General features: G+C 35.8%; 1 protein-coding gene across 2 annotated transcripts in view; it reads right to left on the bottom strand.

Moving 5' to 3' along the window:
• SLC5A8 (solute carrier family 5 member 8) overlaps positions 1-21866 on the bottom strand; it is a 61223-nt gene that overhangs the window by 35452 nt on the left and 3905 nt on the right. For both annotated transcript variants that reach the window (XM_078449553.2, XM_081796224.1), the window contains exons 2-9: positions 20631-20696; positions 18437-18488; positions 13805-13872; positions 12630-12784; positions 9825-9965; positions 5987-6116; positions 2387-2475; positions 1170-1282 (exon numbers count right to left, since the gene is read on the bottom strand). In XM_078449553.2, coding sequence (XP_078305679.1) covers positions 1170-1282; positions 2387-2475; positions 5987-6116; positions 9825-9965; positions 12630-12784; positions 13805-13872; positions 18437-18488; positions 20631-20696 — 814 coding nt within the window. The remainder of the gene's footprint in view (positions 1-1169; positions 1283-2386; positions 2476-5986; positions 6117-9824; positions 9966-12629; positions 12785-13804; positions 13873-18436; positions 18489-20630; positions 20697-21866) is intronic.

A 21866-nucleotide genomic window follows, 5' to 3' on the forward strand; every position in this document is an offset into this window, starting at 1 on the left:
GATTCTGTGTCTCTCTCTGTCTCTGCCCCTAACCCATTTGCATTCTGTCTCTGTCTCTCTCAAAATAAATAAACATTAAAAATTTTTTTTTAAAAAAAATGTAAGGGACACTGAAAAATATAAACTAAGTACTTATTCCAGATGATAGTCAAGACAATTACATATAGAATTATGGTTCAAAATAGAATATTATTTACTATTTCTTTGACAGTCTATTAGTGTTATTGGGTTGTAGTTAAAGATTCTTTTGAAAAAACAAGTTTGTTAGTCATTCATTCCAGAACACATATAACCAAAACATCAAAAACAAAAAATGAAGTACACTAGCCAGATTTCTTTGAGTCAGATTGTTACATTTGGGACATCTGGGAACTGGGGTCCTTAAACCTTTCCATTCAACTGATACTTAACCCCTCATAAGGTCCTACATCTATAAATAGAAGATGAGCCTTCCCTGTACAATTTTATTGACTATCTCTAGAGCAGTCTACATGTACAGACAGAATAGACAATCAAGATGGTTCAAAAATCATAACACTCTGTTTATCTTCAATTCATACACACAGACTATGTACTTTAAACTGACAGTGAGCTCTTAGGTAATAAAATGTGGGCTCTTGCCTCCAAACTAAGGGTATTTCTTAAAACCGTGGGCTAGGGGCGCCTGGGTGGCGCAGTCGGTTAAGCGTCCGACTTCAGCCAGGTCACGATCTCGCGGTCTGTGAGTTCGAGCCCCGCGTCAGGCTCTGGGCTGATGGCTCGGAGCCTGGAGCCTATTTCCGATTCTGTGTCTCCCTCTCTCTCTGCCCCTCCCCTGTTCATGCTCTGTCTTTCTCTGTCCCAAAAATAAATAAAAAACGTTGAAAAACCGTGGGCTAAAGTTTGGAAAGGAAAAGGGTTGGATTTTTTTCTGTAGCTAAGAAGAAGTTCAAAAAGAAGGACAGCCAAATAAGGAAATTGCTCTTTGTGGCCCCCTGACAATCACTTGAAAGGTCTCCCAAATCTTGATTGCAAATATGGGATGGCTGTGCTTAGTGACAGGCATGCATATGCATAGATACACTTACACTCAGAGGTTCTTACTCTGTGTCTTCCAGGAAAATGAATTTCTGGTATCTCTAAAAATCATCTCCCAGGGCTAAAATAGAATTGTGAACATGGAAACTTACTCAGTCCTTGGGAAATCCAAGAGAGAGACCTTTCTGAGAGTGATCTGAAGTGAGGTTTAACTAGATCTTCCACAGTTACTGCTGCTAAGGCATTAATACTGGAGGACACTGTGCTGTAAGAGAAAATCAAACTTTTGATTTATAATATTTTAACTTTAATAATACTTTAACTAGGAATAAGAAAGGGGGAAACAAACTGTCATTGCTGAAATATAACCAGATTTCTACTATATTTTTCATGATCACAACATCTTCTTTCTGGAAACTGATATCATCCAAGAATGATTCAGTCAACATCCATAGGCTTAATAGTGAGAAAGGACAATTTTATGTTGCTTCCATTTTGCAATAAATTCTCAGTGTCTATGGAAACAATCTACAGACTACACAATACTATTATATAGTGACTTTAAAACTTATTTTTCTTTGTGCAGAGAAAGGACTATCATAAATCCTCACTAATATATGCCATAAATATCAATAATATTAATTTCCTGAATCCTCACTAACATACACTGTACATGTTAATCAAGAATTTCCTGGCACAGGGGCACCTGGGTAGCTTAATTGGTTGAGTGTCCAACTCTTGATTTCAGCTCAGGTTATGATCCTGGGGTCATGGGATTAAGGCCTGTGTGCTGGGCTCTGTGCGTGGAGCCTACTTAGGATTCTCTCTCTCTCCCTCTGTTCCTCTCCTCTGCTCATGCTCTCTCACTCTCTCTGTCAAAAAAAAAAAAAAAAAAAAAAAAAAAATCCCTGGCACAAACACTAGAAGAAAGTGCAATAAGTAAGTTCAAACACAGAACAAGAGTCTTTGGACAGTGCATATTATTCAGCATGTAACAGGAGATTTTAATTCTAATTTTCCATTTGACCATGCTTTATCTATCCATATATTTTAAACTGAGACCATAGGTACCCATTTTTGATAATCAGTGAAAACTACCACCAACTGATCATTATTATAGTGACCCTCCAGGGTAGGTGATGATGTATTAGACAGCAGGGACCAAGTTAAAAGTGGAGACTGAGGATAATAGACTGCTAGTCCACAGAGGTAAGACTGAAACTGAGAACAACAGGATACACAGAGTAGATTACTCACTGGGCCCTATTTGTGCTCATTTTCAGAATTCAGCTTTATCCCCCAAAATATCCAATAACAAAAGAAAGATCCCAATAGGGAAACCATGTACTGTTAGGGTCATAGTTCATACCTTAATGTTCCACTGTAAGCACAGGCCACAAAAAGTCCAGGAAGACCCGGATAATCTTGTAGAATGTCCAGTACCAAATAAGGCATGAGCTGAAAAATTCCAAAATTTACTCCTGAGTGCTATTTGCTACCAAATAAAATTATTAATGTATCATTTATCTTGTGTTCTTCAAGAACTAATGGAACTTATTCCACATAATTGAAATTTCTAAATATGAAAAATTATATTATTTAACTGCTAACACTTAAAAGAATAGCACAGTAGTTAAGGATACAGATTCTAGATTCAGACAGAAGTAATTTTTGTTACTTAATTTCTCTAAGACTCAGTATCCTCACCTGTAAATGAGGGGTAATAATACGAATCCCATATACTTGCTATAAAAGTTAAATGTAGAGTTCTTAGTATAGTACATGGAATATGGTAAATGCTTGATTAAAAAGCAGCTGTTCTCAGGGCACCTGGGTGGCTCAGTTGGCTAAGTGTCCAACTTCAGCTCAGGTCATGATCTCAGTCCGTGAGTTTGAGCCCTGTGTCAGGCTCTGTGCTGACAGCTCAGAGCCTGGAGCCTGCTTTGGATTCTATGTCTCCCTCTCTCTTTGCTCCTCCCCTGCTCATGTTCTCTTTCTGTCTCAAAAATAAATAAAAACATTTAAAAAATTTTTTTAAAAAGTAGCTGTTCTCATTCTTTAGAATAATAAAACAATTTAAAGGAAATATTTTACATACCTCTATGCTTAAGCAAACAGCATAGTTAAATTAATTTAACTTGACTTGATGACTCAAAGATATCTTTGTGAACTTCAATCACTACCCAGAACTGAAAGTGTAATTACAGCTGCATATAGTATGAGAAATAGTGACAAGTGGAGAGTACCCTCAGGAAGTTTCTGAAACTTGCTTCTTTTTGAAAAGTTCCTGATATCAACTTACTTTTTGATAAGTTACTTAAGAAAAATAAATATTAAATAAGGATGGGAAAGTGTATTACTTCAGTACTATGTTACATGCCAGTCTTTTGGCAACACTAATTTTTAAATCAAAAGGGTACTAAGAGGATAATTTTCTAGGAAAAATTCCCTTCATTTGCATTGAAACATTCTTGATTCCTTCTCTGACAGTATAGAGTGGATGGCATGTCCTATCTTATCAGCCTCTTTGATTTCATTTAACAATAGTTTGTTACTATTAACCCACTGTTACAAGGGTCTGTGTTGAGTTGTTTTAAGAATTTCTCCACTTTAGGGGCGCCTGGGTGGCGCAGTCGGTTAAGCGTCCGACTTCAGCCAGGTCACGATCTCGCGGTCCGTGAGTTCGAGCCCCGCGTCAGGCTCTGGGCTGATGGCTCGGAGCCTGGAGCCTGTTTCCGATTCTGTGTCTCCCTCTCTCTCTGCCCCTCCCCCGTTCATGCTCTGTCTCTCTCTGTCCCAAAAATAAATACAAAACGTTGAAAAAAAAAAAAAATTTTAAAAGAATTTCTCCACTTTATCCAAAGCTTACTAAATTTTTATTCTCAGAAAGAGAGAATAGCAGTTATCTCTCTATGAAATCAAGACCAAATTTTCCCAAGATATCTTAAAAGTGTCACTTTAAGCAGTATTCCATATAAAACAAAAGTCAAGTTTCCACTGTTACTGCTATAACAAGATCTAAAATCCTCTACCCTATCATCAACTTTCTCAAAAGTTTTTGGGGTGATATTTCATATTCTGAATGACCCCCTCAGGTATAGGTAGAACTAGCAAGACCGACAGATAGAAAAGTAGTAAAACTATATCTAAACACTAATCTTGCTTCCTCACGGTGAAGTCCAGCATTGTGTCACAGAAATATATCTTTGCTCTCCTCAGGTTAAGATTTTGACCTGACTTTCTACTGACTGTGCCTATGTGCATTGTATCCCCAGGGAACTGTTAACTGGATTAACTTCTTAACAATCAACACAGCACTGGAATCATCCAATTCGGAGGAAACCTTTCTTAAAAAAAAAAAAAAAATCAGCACAGGCTCTCAAAATGACAGGTGCATGCATGCAAGACCCCATTCCACCCCCATTGTCATTCTATGACGAATCTCAAGGTTAGGAGATTGTAGACATTTTCTGTTGTGATTGTCCAGGGGTAGGATAAGATAAATGAGAAACATTTTTAACATCCCTACTGTCCTCATTATATAAACTTCAAACAATAAACACTGACAAAAAGAACAAAATATTCTTCACTAGAGAGAACATAAGGGAAGAGTGCCTCCATCTTCAGAGGAAACATGTTTCTTAGATTCTCTGAGCAAATAGGAAAGATCTATTTATTAACAGGAGGACACATGTGAAGATAGGGTTGAGATGCACAGCTCATTGAGGCTCTCATTTTCTAATCTCACAAAGTTGCATTTTTCTAGGAGTATGTGATGCATTTACACCAACATAGAATGCAGGTCTATCTTCTTTCTCATGAGTCCCCTGGGCACTTGATTTACAAACTAGTCTTAGAAAATAATTTGCGGGGGTGGGGGTGTCTAGGTGGCTCAGTTGGTTAAGCTCCTGACAACTTTGGCTCAGGTCATGATCTCATGGTTCGTGAGTTCGAGCCCCACATCAGGCTCTCTGCTGTCAGTGCAAAGCCTGATCTGGATCTTCTGTCCCCCTCTCTCTCTGCCCTTCTCCTGCTCATGCACACTCTGTCTCTCAAAAACAAACATTTAAAGGAAAAAGGAATTTTGGCAAGAACTCTGAGAACAAGAACTCAAGCTTTAGAGTCTAACAGCCCTGGATTTGAATTCTAGCTACCCTTTCTGAAAGGTTGTATATGGCACAGAAGTTCAAAGTTAGGACTCTGGTCGCAGCCTGCCTGAGTTTGAATTTTGGTTCCAGGTTTACTAGCTGGTTACATGATTTGTCTGTTTCTCAGTTTCCTCATCTTTGAAAGAGAGATAATCATAGCACCTACCTCAGAGTGTGGCTGTAAGGATTCAGAGTTGAAGTCTATATAAAGCACTTATAACAGTATGATAAGTGCTTGCAGCTATTCTTATTTATTAGCTATGTAACCTTGAGCAAGTTATATAACCTCTCTGAGAGCCACTCATTTCCTCATCTCTAAAATTAGAATTATAGGGTTGTGAGAATTAAAAGAGATAAAGCATGCAAAGCTCTGAGCATAGAATCTCATCGCATAGTTGGTACTTAGTAAATGTTCACTCATTAGATCTGTTTATCTATCGTTTAAAAACTGGAAGGTAAGCTATTGATAAATAAGTGATATGAGAATAACCGTAAAATATTCTACACTACCATGGTTTGTGCATGGATTTTTTTTTTCTGGAACTGTGTTTACATTTCTACTCCCAGCCTTGAGCTATTTCTACTGATCCCTTGGCTTGAAATTTTTCCAGGTATTTCACTATTTTAATCTTGGATACAGCATTCTTCATTCTTACTATATTTGCTAAAATAAATTTTTGTCAAATGCTTTATAGAAATTAAAGACAATTACGTTGTATTCATTTGCTATTTCTCTACAAAAACAGGAACACTCTTTCCTCCCAGATAATAAGTTTTCTGGGTATCCTTAATGCACATGTAAGAAAGACATGGTACTGAACCTGGTCTGGTGCAGACACTTTCTTGGCTGTCCAAGGATCACAGTCATGGTACCTGGAATATAGGGCGAGCCCACAAAGCACTGAGCAGGTGAGGATTGCCCACAGTCCCAGAAGATTGATGTAGAGAGACCTAAAGAAGTCAGCAAATGACAATTGTAATTTCCATCCTAAAGATTAGGAAACTTGTAACATAAACAGAAAAGACCTTCATGATTACTCAATAAATGTACATTATCTTTTGGTTATCAAAACTGCTATCTATTTTATTCTAGCCTAACCTTCTCTTTAAGCTCTCAATCAACAATATATTTGGAAATACATGGAATAGATGGGGGTTTCTCTATTAAATAACTATATTCTCCTGGTCAGAGTTCCATGGGCGTTATCAGCTTTATAATCATATGTAATTATATTACTTCAGAACTTCTTATCATGAAATAAAGATTTTTAATAGTCAACAGACCAGTAACCATTACTCACTTTCCTTTTAAAAGTAATGCAATTCTAAAAATAAAAAATAAAAAATTAAAAAATTAAAAAAAATAAAAGTAATGCAATTCTAAACTGCTAAACATTGTTAGCATCTACATAGCAACTCATCAAACTTGTTTAAATGTGGTTTGTAATATCATCTAATAAATGTGAAAAGCAAATCTGCATTCCTTGAACAGGTACCTTCCCAAACAATGTTCACCATTATAATACATGATGTGTGCTCTGGGAGAGTATAAAGGCTTATATAACATCACTGGAGTCAGACCTGAACATAAACGCTAGTTCGATCTATCATATGTGACCCTAGGCAAGTAATTTAGCCTCTGTGAACTTCAGTTTCTTCATTTATACCTACAGATAACAACGCCTACCTCACAGAGTTATAAGACTAAATGAAATAGTACGTATCATATAGCTTGGCATGTAATAACATTTTTTAAATGGTAATTATTGATATTATTAATATTAATGTCATTGAGTTCTATGTCTTAATAATCAGTTGAATAGTTAACATTTCTCTCTCTCAGAAGGTGACTATATTGTTCTCCCAGGGGTGCTGTACTGGATACTGATACAAGCTGCCCTAGGCTGAAGAAAAGTACAACACCCAATATCATGCCTCTTTCCCTGGGGCACCTGTGTCCAATGACTAGTGGATTCAGAGATTTAAAGGACAAGTCCCCTCATCCTAATTTGGGACAAATCTGATGAGTCAGCCCAAATTTAGAGCTTCCCCTAAGGCCTTGGCTGAGAATGCATAACAATCCAAATTCTCCCTCCAGTCAACCCTGCTTCCTTTCCATTTTCTTCTACAGGTAGTGATTTCCTAACAGACTGTAGCATGCCAGCCTCCATCTCAGAGTCTGTTTCAGGAGAACCCACCTTCAACAGATGCCAAGCAACAGATTGCTAACCTTTCCCCTTGATTGACTAAATTTATTCTATGTTTTGTTATTGTCTAAAAATAGTGTAATAAGTGTATCTCATCTCCAAATCATCAGAAAATCTACACAGACGCTTTCCTGCTCTAACACCCTTGCTCATACATGGGTTTAATACTTTACTATATAGTCTTATTTGACTTTAGTACCATTCAAATAGATTTCTTATCAACAACATCTAATACTGCCCCTGGTCAATCAATGTCAGTAGGTCTTAACTTTCTGGCTAGGATTCATTCTCACCAAGGAGCCAGTGTTAAACAGTAAGAGAAAATGCATTTGCAACTACATGGATGGAACTGGAGGGTATTATGCTAAGTGAAATTAGTCAGTCAGAGAAAGACAAAAATCATATGACTTCATTCATATGAGGACTTTAAGAGACAAAACAGATGAACATAAGGGAGGGGAAACAAAAATAATATAAAAACGGAGGGGGAGGGGCGCCTGGGTGGCTCAGTTGGTTAAGCATCCGACTTCGGCTCAGGTCATGATCTCATGGTCCATGGGTTCGAGCCCCGCATCGGGCTCTGTGCTGACAGCTCAGAGCCTGGAGCCTGCTTCAGATTCTGTGTCTCCCTCTCTCTCTGACTCTCCCCCGTTCATGCTCTGTCTCTCTCTGTCTCAAAAATAAATAAAACATTAAATTAAAAAAATAAATAAATAAAAAATAAATAAAAAATAAAAAATAAAAACGGAGGGGGACAAAACAGAAGAGACTCATAAATACGGAGAACAAACTGAGGGTTACAGGAGGGGTTCTGAGAGGGGGGAATGGGCTAAATGGGTAAGGGGCACTAAGGAATCTACTCCTGAAATCATTGTTGCACTATATGCTAACTAATTTGGATGTACATTTAAAAAATAAAAAATAAAACAAATTAATAAAAAAAGAAAAGAAGTAGGAGAAAATGATTCCTCTGAGCTCAGGGATTCTGCCTTGTTAAGGAGACCCACTGGGCCGTTCCAAAGGAAATTGTTTTTTATTAAGAAAGCTCTAAAGCTCCAATTCTGGTCTTTTAGTTATAAAATTGGGCTTTTTGAGTTTCATGTTCCCAAAGAAACAAAAGAGTATGTGCACAATTAATTTGGGAGAGGCATCAGCTCTAGCATAGATTTAAAGTCCAGTGGATTACTGGAAGTATAAATTACATTCCTTCAAAGTTCCTAAAAATACCAGAACCCCTAAGCTCACTTTTGGGGTATTCTATATCCAGTTACTGTGCTGATTTTCTTGTAAATCTTTTATTACAGAATGTTCCAAAGACAGATCATGTTTAAACCAATTTACCCTCAATATATTGAGTTCTGACATGTGACATCACAATATTTTCATGTTTTCCTTTGAATAGAAATAGAATTGGCATTCCTCATCCTACTTTAATCATGCTGCTACTCTTAAGCTATTTGGAATTTTTAAGTTCCTAAATGCATGTGGGTCCAGTTAGCCTTATTTATCAGCATGGGGAATGGTGGTCACTACACTGATCTGAGGCTTCCTGAGAAAGAACCAGCCACCATTTGTACTCTTTTTTCAAGCCATGATGGGCTTGAGAGTTCCCTGATCATGTTATCCTTCTGACTTCTGGGCTATGTTCAAATCAATGTCTATCTGGAATGCTCTCCCACTATTCTCTACCTGCCCACATATGGTCATTACTCAGGATCTGCCTGCTTGAGAGGAATCTCTCACCCATCCTCTGCTTTCACATCCTATGATCTGAGATAGAAAATGGAATTCACATTTACTGGCCCCCTACCATGTGTGTGCTGAACACAGCATTTTACAATACCTCTCATGAAATATATAATATTTCTTATGCTCATTTTGTAAGTTCAGAAACTGAGATTCAGGGAGACTAAGTAACTTTCCCATGATCACTCAAATAGCAAATAACAGATCACTCTGTTAGAGCAGAGGTATAAATCCATGACTATGTCTGAAAATAAAACACACCAACACATCCGGCAATATAATGTCCTTGACCATTTCTTCTAGCATTTTATCCTTCCATGGAACTGTTATACTTTTCTAGTGTTATTTCACTTTTTTGCATATTTGCATATATCTTCCTAACTAGATATTAAGCTCCTTCATGATAAGAGCCATATATTTATAATTTTTTATCCTCCATAATTCCTTATACAAATAGATACACAATAAATGCATTATTTGATAGTATTTGTTTTAGTAAATAATTCATATAAATATTTCAAATTATCTGGTTTAAAATATACAGTGCCACTTTGTTTTACTTGATCCTTTTATAACTAAGTATCATTTATCTCTTGGAATTTCATGATACATAAGACTTAAACCTGAGCAAAGTGTAACTAATGAAAGAATTTCAATAAAGACAACTGATGGTTATTAATGATTTCTATACCATAGTTTGACTTACATTTTTGCCTGGAATCTGCTTTTACAGGAAATATATCTCTGCACTTGGGATTGGTTGACACCATAGATGCTGGTCCATGTGAAGGTCCCTCCTATAACAATTGTCCAGAATGTATGTCTTTGCAAAGGGTTAGGATTAAAACTAAATGAAAAGAAACAGAAAACAAATCTGAGCTATCAGCAAAAAAACTATAGAAAATTATCCTAGAATAGTTTTTGGAAGCAAGCAATGTATATCTATGTAAATATGGATACATACATAAATATGTACAAATTTATTAAGTAATAAAAAAAGGTAGAAATATTTCTAGCTTAAGTTCCACGAAATAAAAGTGGATAATTTCAGAGAATTGGAAACTCTGGGTGGGACTGAGGAAAAATGAATGTTCTAATTATTCTGAGATTTTATAAAAATTTTCTCCTGTAGCTTTAGTAAATTGTTATTTAGACAAGTCTGCCATGCTGTAATTAGAGAAAAATATGAAACTAAAAAGAGAAAGCAATAAAGAGAGGGAATTTCCTAAGTGCACCCTAGCAATAGATGTGGTACTGAAATGAACACAAAATTAACAAAATTTTTTGTTATACAATACATACGTAATTCTTCTCTTAGCACATGTACAGTCAGACTTCTAATTTATATTCAAGATCAAGAACTCAGTTAGATAATGCAGTTTAAAGGCTTTTGCATTCTAAAATTACCATGTCAGTGTAATCATCCTTTCTTAAAATGCTGTGTGCACAAGCTAAATGCTAATAGTGAAAAGTCACTTTATGACATATACTTAAGCCCAAAATATTGTCACAAAGAAAGCTCAACTTCCACATTTGATATGTCTTTTAACTTTTCTTAATGTGTTATCTTAGAAGGAATAATTCTATTCATCTATGATATACAATATGAGCTTGACAAATTTCTGCAAAATTGGCTTTCAAAGAAACTTTCTAAAAATTGTGAAATTCTGCAAATCCATCTCAAATCTTATATTTAAGATTAGTTGAAGAAAGCATTCTAATTTTATACATATCCTGGCATTCTTATGGAAATACAAGAGCCTCTATTCCATTCTCTAACTTTCATATTAAAGTTTAAGAGTTTCAAGGGTGTTGACCCTTTATCCTACAGAGAAAGCAACTACTATATTAGCTAATGGAAATCAAGAGCCAAAAGGACTCAGCGAGCTACTTGAGGGAAGTAAGACAAGATTTAGAACAGCCAATTTAGTGGTTTTAGGCCATATACAATATATATGACAACTATAGATCATACAGAAAATACCAACACAGAATCCTTCTCTTATCACCACCAGAGCAGATATTTTGCCCACCATATTCTCAAACATATCTGAATAACAAGGACACACAATAATGCTTTTCTTATTATTTAATGCTTGGCAGGCTCCAAAGTAAACATCATGAAAATGTCTAATCTTTTACTTTCAATAATCTCTCATCAATGTAAAAGGTGTCACTTCAATGCAGCAATATGGGTTGCCTTTATACACAGTGACAATTAACTTGCAGAAAAAATTATTGGTTCCAAACCTTCTCCCCTCAATCTAAGCCTACTAGGAAGAGATTTGGGAGTAATCAAGATCTTCTGCGTGGCCACTGATTGTTTCTGCTTCTTGGTATCCATTCTCCCATCCTCTAGTAATGGCAACCCAAATACGCTTTGGGAAACAACCATTGCCCCATAAAATAGTCTAAGTGGTTGTCAATACAAAGTCCTGCTCTGCCCCAACTAAGGTATGGAATCATGCCCAAGCTAGGACAATTGGAGGTGCTCTTCCTTGGAATCTGAATCTTGAAGTAGTCATAGTAATAATAGAAAATAGTTGAAATTGATTTGTCATAATTCAACTCATCTCTGAAAATTAATATGTTGTCCCTGTCCAATTTCTGAAAAAATCTCTTCTCAAATGTTAGTGCCATTTTCAAAAACTAGAAGAGAGCCACCAAGTAAGAAATGCTTTTCTTTTTTTCTTCTTGCCAGTGATTTCAGCTTGTGTGTCTCAAAGTAGGGCTTCTTAAAGAGGAAATACGCTGGTCCAAGTCAAAATAAGCCCCTTTCCACATTGAACATGATAACAAGAATGACACTACTGAACCACAATGGAAGGTATTTTAAATATTGTTTTAAGTTGTGTGATATATTTGGGATGAAATGTCTAGTTTTCCCACTGGTCTTTCTCCAGGAAACATGAATAACTGCTTAAGATATGCTATATTACACAATCTACTGATACTTGAAACATTAGTCATAAATTTTCTAGTAAATTTTCTAGAAATAATATATAATTTTATATAACATTTAATACATATATACAATTATGAAATATAATAATAATATACTATATATTGTTGGGGCAATAGCAATAGAAAAATTCTCTAGGCTGCTTGAAACAAAAAACTGAAAATGGCAGCATGATCTTCTGGTGTTTTTCTCTTAAGAAAGGTTTCCTTTTCTTATTTCCCAACTATCTCTTCTCTAATTACCCTACCCTACCCTTTAACCAATTCCAGATTTAAATATCTGGAAGAAAATTACTCTTTTGCTATCAGTCCTTTCTCAGGAAGAAGGACCATTCTAAGTACCATGTAACTAACCAACTGACTGTGTCAACCCCTTAAAGACTTGGTGGAAACCCCTCACACATTAACTTGTCAGCTTCAATTTTTTGTACTATGTTCTTAGAGGTCTATTTGTTAGAGGTCTATTATAAACTTACTATTTCAATAAAAAGATTATTTTTATAGAAAAAAAAGGAGAATTCTATTGATCAGGAGGTAAATAGCAACTCACTTCCAGAAGTTCAATCTTCCACCATTATAGGCATCATTTAGAATAGTGCTGATCCCACCTTGAATCACTACAGCCTGTATAATCACAGATGCAAATCCAGCTACCATGATCCCAACTTGAAAAACATCTGTCCAGACAACTGCTTTAAGACCACCCTTTGAGGAGAAAAGTATATTAGGATTAATGCTTTTATCAGACATTATTAATAATCTACATGCTTATATGCTATGTTGGATAAAAATAATGAAAACATGGATCTGGGCCAAGAGGTACATTCAACATAGATTGTAAGCTTGGGAGAACATTCAAGAGAAGGTGAGATTTGAGCCAAGCCTTCAGACAGAAGCAGAGGCAAAGATGAAAGGTCATCCCAGAAGAGAAAACAGCATGGGTAAAAGCATAAAAAGTCAAAGTACATAGCATGTTGAGTGTAGCCAGATATACATTTTGAAACAAAGTGGAATGGTATAGGTAGATTGTTGGGAAGAAAATTCAGAGTCAAATTGCAAGAGGCATTTTCATGGACTTTATCCCATAGGCAGGGCTGATATCCAATCAAGTATGCATATAGAAGGTCATACCAGTTGTTGAAGTACTAAAATCATTTTGTACTAGCCACTACCAAAAACTTGCCAAGAGTCTCTCTCCAGTTCCTCTGTCCTTGGCTGAAACATCCCTTCCTGGAGATCCCCATCTTGTAGAAGATCCAGCAACTAAAGTCTTAAGACCTAGTATGTCAGGGATGCCATGAGAATTGCACCACTGCTAGGAACTAGCATCCATAATAATACCAGTGTCCATACTATATGGATGTTATATATTTTGACTGTAACTCCTACCTATAGGCAATGAGAAACTACCTCAGGTTTTGGAGCCTAGGAATAATATGAACACAACTATAATAATTTAGCAACAGTAAAGATGAATCAGAAGACAAAATTCAGGACCACTACAATGGTTCGGATAAAAGAAAGAAGTTTCAGTTATGATCTATGTTCTACAAAGAATCAAATTTTTCCCCAGATTGAATATTTCTTACAAAAAGTTACACTTGTGGGAGATAAGAGTAGGATATTACACATGAACAATGCGGTTTGCAGAACACAACTACTGGAATTTTCCATTTTGCAAAGCAAGCGGATAAAGTGAAAAGAGAAATAATGTCCTTGACATACCAGTGTGCAGTAGAATGTGCAGACCACACCTGTTGCCACTACTGCACCCCACAGATCAAATCCTGTGACTGAAAGGAAAAAAGAAAACGCATGAGTAACTGTGAAACGTGTATAAAAAAAATACTTCTCAAAAAATCATCATTAGGAATCTATATCATTTGTAGAGCACCTATCTTCTCCCTACCTCTCTACTCTTGCCTAAAACTAGGTCCAAATCTCATAAAATGTCCCCAAACAAGTGGAGTTTAAAATTTTACTTGATGAGTTAAATGGACCTAGTTTCTACCCTCAGACAGCATCTAGATCCAACATTGGCTAAATAAAATACATGAGAAAGCATTTCTATTGTAATGAAGCTAAGAAACAACTTGATATTGTGAGGAAGTTAACTAGACTGAATGGGGTCATAGAATATTGGTCATCATGGTTCAGTAAACACACTATTCTACCACTCCTCGAAATGAGTTGTGCATGTTACTAAGATGGAACCAAGAAGGAGAAAAGTTGTATAATTTGCCACCATTTACCTAAGAAGTGGAGAGGCATACTGTATTCTTTTTAAATGGAAGGGTCACAACTCTACCCACAAATGTGATAATCTAGATAAAATAGACCCATTCCTTGAAAGACACAATGGGCCAAAAGTCATATAACAAGAAATAAATTATCTAAATGGGTCTATATCTATTAAAGAAATTGAATCAGTAATTAAAGACCTTCCAAAACAGAAAGCTCTAGGCTGAGGCAGGCTGACTGGTAACTTCTAACAATTTAAGGAAGAAATTAAACCAATTGTCTACAACCTCTTTCAGAGAATAGAAGCAGAGGGAATACTTCCTAACTCACTCTATGACGCCAGGATTTCCTTGATACCAAAACCAGGTAAGACATTACAAAGAAACTACAAACCAATATTTCCCAGGAACACCGATGCAAAAGTCTTCAACAAATTGAGGATCAGCAAATTGAATCCAAAAAAAGTATAAAAAGAATTAAACACCATGACCAAGAGGAATTTATCCCCGGTATGCAAGGCTCGTTTGATATTTTCAAATCAATTAATGGAATCTATCAAATTGACAGACTGAAAAAGAAATATCACATGATCATATCAAAAGATTCAGAAAAAGCATTTGACAAAATCCAATATCCATTCATAATAAAAACTCTCAATAAACTAAGAATAGAAGGGAACTTTCTCAACTTGATAAAAGCTGTCTACAAAAATCCTACAGCTAACACTATTTAATGGTGAGAGACTCAAAGCTTTCCCACTAACATCAGGTACAAGACAAGGACGCCCTCTCTCACTATTTCTTCTCAACATTGTACAAGAAAGGAAATAAATGGTATATAGATTGGGAAAGAAGAAATAAAACTCTCTTTGTTCACAGATGACATGATCATTGATATTAAAAAAAAAAACTCCTGGAACTAGTGATTATAGCAAGTTTGCAGGACACAAGGTTAATATGCAAAAGTCAATTGTTTTCCTATATAATAAATTAGCCTCAAATGTGGTAACTTTAAGATGTACCTTGATTCAAAGCCAAGGCAGGAGCACAACTGGAGTAACTCAGACATGCATTCATTGTGGAGTGGGCATGTAAAATGGTACATTCATTTTGAAAAACTATTTGCCAGTTTCTCTTAAATTTTGTACATGAACCTGCCCTGAGCTGGGTCATAATAGGTGTATGTTTACCTATACTGCTTCCAGGTATTCTCCCACTAGAAATAAAAACGTGTGTCAAAAGAGAATCCCCAGACACACGCTAACAGGTTCTACAAGATGATCAAACTTGGTCTTGGTTATTGATGAAAATGACCCCACTGCTGATGATGGCAATGCTGCTGTAACCAAAGAGATGCTGCTCTTCCTGGGGGATGGTGACATGTCACGCATGGAAGAACTGGAGTAAGCGCTGCCCCAAGAATTACTTGTACAGGTATTCAATACTTTATCTTCATTCCCCCTGATAATATATTCAAGGATGTTTTTCTTCATTTTTGTTAACATTTTAAAAATCTGTATGGCAGGACAAGAACCACTTTCTGAGGGTGATGCTGTGATAAGTAGGAACTAAAACCCAGCTAGTTTTCCTTTTCTACCTAGTTCCATGTTGGCTTATTTTAACAGGACAAGGTAGCATTTGTTGCAAGATGTAAGTAACCTAGTGTTAACTGTACGGTCTGAAGTGTTTGGCTACCTAGCAGATTCCTTAGTAAGACCAAACTTTTTGTAACTGAAGTGTTCTGAGCTATCCCTTGATGTTTAAAAGAAAAATATTGGTTCAAATACCTTTCACCTTCTAGGATCTACTTTTTAAATCTTCTATCCCCTGTAGTTGTCTACTACATGTGACAGGCCTCTAAAAACTAGTATGTTAAGCTGAACTGACTTGATGAGAGTCACTATCTATAGAGCTTGTTTTCCAAAGAAAAACATTGTTTGAGGTAGCAAAATTACAAGCCTACGTAGGTATGTTATAAAGCTGTTCAAAAAGTAACTCAGCAAGTTTTGTGAGTGAAAAAGTAGTGCTCAAGTCACATTCTGCTTTGAGGTTGTAACAAATACAAAGCAAGACAAAACAAAACCTGAACAAGAATGATCTTAGTAGCTCTAATTCAGAGTAGCCTAAAACTGGAAACAATCCAATGCCCATCAATAAGAGAATGGATAAACAGATTTTGGAGATGCATATGATGAAATACAATAAAAAGGGGGGAAAATCAGGGATATCTGAACACTGACTTCATATTGATGATATAAAAAAATGATTTTAATATTTTAGATATGAAAATGGTATAGTTGTATTTGCAAAACACATGCTGGTACAAACTTCCAGTTATAAAATACGTAAGTCCTGGAGGTGTAATGTATACCATGGTGACTATAGTTAATAATCCTATAATGCATATTTGAAAGTTGCTAAGAGAATAAATACCAATTTGCTCTCATCACAAGAAAAAGAAATTTTTTAACTATGTATGGAGACAGATGCCAACTAGACATTGTGGTGGTCATTTTGCAATACATACTAATATTGAATCATTATAGTATAATACAATGTTATATGTCAATTTTAACTCAGTGGAGAAAAAAAAAGCATATCCCTATTTTTAAAAGACCCTGAATTCACATGAAATGATAAAATATCTCAGATTTACAGGAAAATAATCTAGTGAGTGAAACAGAGTGAATTAAACCAAGAGTTGATCATTTTTAGTGGAGTTAAAGATACACTAGAGTTTACTATGTTATTCTCTTTTTTCTAGTATATGTTTGAATTTTTCTATAATTTTTAAAAAAAAGTAAAAAGAAAATGATCAGACCCAAAGAATGTTAAGATCCATTTCAGTTAAACAAGTTTCTCTGGAGCATCTGTTGCACAGCCAGTACTATATTTATGCTGGTATATACTGCTTTGGTCACAGTAAAATACACAATTGATATTCAAGCAGTCAAAATGCAGTCTCGGGTCCTAATTCCTAGTGAATGGCACAATAACCTGATAAGATCAGAGTCCTCAATTTCTTCACAGATGGAAAGCAGTACTCTCTTACTGCCATAACTGTACTTTAAAACCCTAAAGCCAACATCTTTAGTTACACTTAAGGCCAATAGGTAACTTATGAAGCTTATAGTCAGCTCTTTATACATGAAATCGACCCACTCATGATGTTGGTAATATTGACATGGAACATGCCTGTCATTCAGAATTCAAGAGCACATTATATCATGGAATTCTTCTTTGTAATGATATAGTTATACTTTATAAACTTAGGTTATAATTACTATCTGTCTATCATGAAATCAAGAAATGAGAGTGTGGATTTAGCAGGGTTCTTCCATTTTATATTAACTCACAGGAACCGCATCACATTTTTCCCATCAAAGTCCACTTGTCCATTTTACAAGGCAGTTTTAGAGATAAATTCACATCTGATTGATAAGAATTCAAAGGATATGGGGTTCCCCGAAAGCCTTTTGCAGATAAGACTAACTAACAGGCATCTTTGGTTCAGTAAACTATTCTAGCTCCATGGCTTTTATCTGCCCAAATCCAAAGGGTAGTTTGTTGATCAGCACCATCTTCATACATTTGTTTAAAAGGATACTATAGCCATCTTTCATTGTGTCACTAGGAAAGATTTGATATTTCAAGTCACACAAATCTCCCTCTCTTGAATTATGGACCATGTTAGAAATGGGAAGAAGAAAAGTTTCTCTCCCTGCCAGATTTCATGATGGAACTGAGCTGAGTAACACAGAAGCCTCTTGACTATGGGCTCCTGGTTACAGCTACCAAGGAAGAAAGTGCAGCCATTCATGACTTAGACTACAGGGGGCGTTCATTCTGAAGGAATGGAGCGTGGCTGGTTGGTACATCCAAGATTCACTCCTCAGTGAGGTCTGCCCTCCTATTAATCATAGATCTTTTGGAGCTATTGACCCAGGAACTCAAAGAAGCTGTGAGAGTAAACACTTAAAGCCATCTTGCTCCCCCCAAGTTGATGCAGGTTACTGGAGGCATTCTTCCATCTTCCCCCCTCCCCAAGGAGAGAATAAAGTCTATTTAAAAATGAGCCCCCAAATGTGGTGACATAATTGTTAACTCTAAAATGTACCTTGATTCAAAGCCAGGGCAGGGGCATAAATAACAATTCCAGTATAGAGAATCTAGGGGAAAAAGAAAACCAAATATACTGTATGAATTATAAAATAAAATATTAATTTTTTATAAACTCAATTATGAATTAAAACAGTAGTTTCAGTATACATGATAAAATCTGTAACTTGAAAATGTTAGTTAAGTGAAGCTGATTCTTTACCGTTTGTGATGTGGTCATAGATTACAGAAATCTTTTATGGCCAATTTTGTTAAAAATACGGACTTCTCAAAAATAAAAAAATAAAAAAATAAAAAGTAAAAAATAAAAAAAATTAAGTAAAAATACGGACTTTTCACATGGTGCTCAGTGCAGATAGTCATTGATCCATCAACTGAAGCTTGAAATCAATTTTCCTCGATCTAAACAATTAAAAGGAAAGAAAAAATACAAACCTAAAAAAAAAAAAGATGGTTCCTCATTCATACTTCAAACTATTGTTAATCACTGCATACTTAATTGGGGAAAACAGTAATAATTTTGGAAACTGGTTTCAAAAAGTTTGCATGCTAATTAATTAAACAAAACTATAAATTTGAACTTAAAAAAAACCCTGAAAGCCAACAAAAACTATATTCCATCTTTTTGATATTCTATATTATTTTTCATTCATATATCTAACAAATATTTATGAATCTGGGGCACAGTAGTATGATAAATGTGGTCTTTTTTTCTCAGGATATTATTTTCACTGCATTAGATTTTTCAAATACTGTATATCGTATCCTGTATATTCATATATATTCTATGTGATTTACTTTATAAAAACATATGGTTCTATGATTCTCTATGATTCCATGTTTACTCTATAAAGACAAATGATGAAAAAAGCCATATTATGTAGTATTTGAATGTTCGATTATACTACATGGATAGGTCAATGGAAGTAAGTCCTTCAAGAGGGAGATGGTAAAGCTTTCCTCTTTTTGTAGTAATGAACTTTCCACAGTCATTATCCGGACCAACTTGAAAATTTGAAAACATGACCACAGGCCACCTTCTTGACACTTGTTCCCCACTTTTCATCTCTGTAGGCATTTCTAAAAATGATCCAAAGAGGAAGTAAACAGTTGGTAAATGCAAGATACTGGCCTCAATTCTTTGTCGGAATCTCTACCAGACCCCAAAGGGCTCCTTCCTTTTACACTGGAAGTGTTAAGGACCAATCTAAGTTATGCAATTTACAGAGATAAAAAATGGAGTCAAGTTAAATAATTTACAAAGGCACTCTGTTATGCTATAGCAAATACTTAGGGTTGCTTGTGATTGGAGAATTGAATTACCAATAGGGATGAGAATGAAAACTCCTTCCTAGATCTTCATTAACAAACCCATCCCTCCAAAAAGCATTTACCTGTCAAGAGGAAGACCGATATAAATGATGTGACAATAATCATGACAAGCCTCCAGCAACCTGGATGAAGACTGGGAAGTGTTCTCTGTCATTCACTGCTTGGCAAATCTTTGCTTTCCATTTGTGTCAATCAGTAAATCTATATTTGCATTTACTTATATTACCTGACTTGTACTTGGCTTTAAAAACTCCAGAGTGCATAGTTCTGTTGTTTTATACTCGATGACCACTTCAATTAGGGCATAAGTTTCTGCTTTTTAAAAGAGAGCACTGATTCACTTTTGTGAGCATGCTTTCAAGCAAATGAAATTATTTCCTAGTGTCTTCCTATGTCAGTTAATTTTTACAAACCTGTACTCAACAAGTTGCAAAACACTATGAAACATACTACTTGTTTTCCCTTTGTTACAATTCCTACCATCAGCTCCTACAGCTCCTTCAAATATCTTTGTCATTTCAGTAATGATGACATCTCAGTCACTTTGGTGGGCAGAAGCAGAGGTGGGAGAGGAAAAAGCATGTGCTCCTGAAGCAACATGACTGTTAGTTGATTAATGTAATACTTAGCATTCACTTGAAACACTCTGTTTTCCAAGAAGTGGGGCATTTGCTGAAACACGGTTTAATGATCTTAAGAGTTGATGCTGTATAACAGCAAGTGTTTTTGCTTTTTTGTCTCCTATTTTCAACATCTCTTTCTTATGTTTCATTCATTTACCAGATAAGCTTGGCCCAGATGCCTTAGTTCAAACATTTCAGATGACAAAAGGTAAAACAAACTAATGGAGAGTAACTTACCGTTAGAACAATGAAGAGGACTGTTCCACAGAGACGAACATATTTGTTAAATCGAAGCTCTAAATACTGTTTCCAAAAAAGTGAAAAATGGTTAATATGTGAAAACTTTATACTGTTGTGAAACATCAGCTGCTCAATAGGTAAAGGGGTTAGAAATTTAAAGCAACCTCATAAGATTTGTATTCTGTATTCCTACTTTACTACTCTTTTTATATATATACGGCAAAATTAACTCTTGTTTTAAAGTACAGGCCATTAGGTTCTAATACATACAGGACAATTCCATCACCACCAGAAAACTCCGTTATGTTGTTCCTTTGTAGTCAAACTCTCTCCCTACCCCTAAACCTTGGCAATCACTGATCTGTTCTCCATCCCTAGTTTTGACTTTTCAAGAATATATATAAGTGGATTATATTCTGCATTTATAGAATGAGCAAAGTGCCATTCTCCCCTTTGTCTTGGTATGTACTTTAGATATTTCCCTGATCCATTTTGGAATCAACCTTTCCCACTGCAGGCAATTGTGATGGAACTGCCTATCAAGGTGCCCTGCCTCTTCTGACCAAGGGATGGTCATATGACCCAAGTTCAGGCAATCACCTTCTCTCTCCAATGGATACTTAAATCTTAGAGGCATAATATAAAGACAGAAAATGGCTGGAGCAAAAAAGGACTGATCCTGACAGTGGCCTGAAGAGGCCATCCTGGCTTCCATCCTTTTCACAGCCTCTTTGCTCATCTTTTCACTCTCTGATGGGCTACCCCTGTATCCTCACAAATAAATTATTTTTTATTTAAATCAGTCTATGTCAGTTTCCATTCGGGGCCAATGAACAACTGCCAATTCTTCCTACTTTCCTTGACATCTTAAAATATAATCTGCTTATCTCCTATAGTATATGTCATAATATATTATAGAGTTAGAGTCATAGAATTTTAGAGCTGGAAGAAAGCTAGGTTCTCATTCTTTAACTTGAATATTACTCATGTAGAGAGAATTTTAAAGCTGAAAACAAGTCTTTTCATAGAGCAGGAGAAAAGAAAGAGGAAGGAAAAATTGACATTAAGTAATAATCAGAGGCAAGGACACGAGATATTTTTGCTCCATAAACACAGGTGACAGTTATAGAGTGCTTGCTATAAACACTGTCCTTCCAACAATTCCCAGAGGCCAGTACTACCAGTCAGAGCAGAGGGCACTGGGGTTCAGAGAGAACACCAAAGTTGCAACCT

The sequence above is a fragment of the Panthera onca genome, chromosome B4, assembly GCF_046562875.1.
Source record: "Panthera onca isolate mPanOnc1 chromosome B4, mPanOnc1 haplotype 2, whole genome shotgun sequence".
Lineage (NCBI taxonomy): Eukaryota > Metazoa > Chordata > Mammalia > Carnivora > Felidae > Panthera > Panthera onca.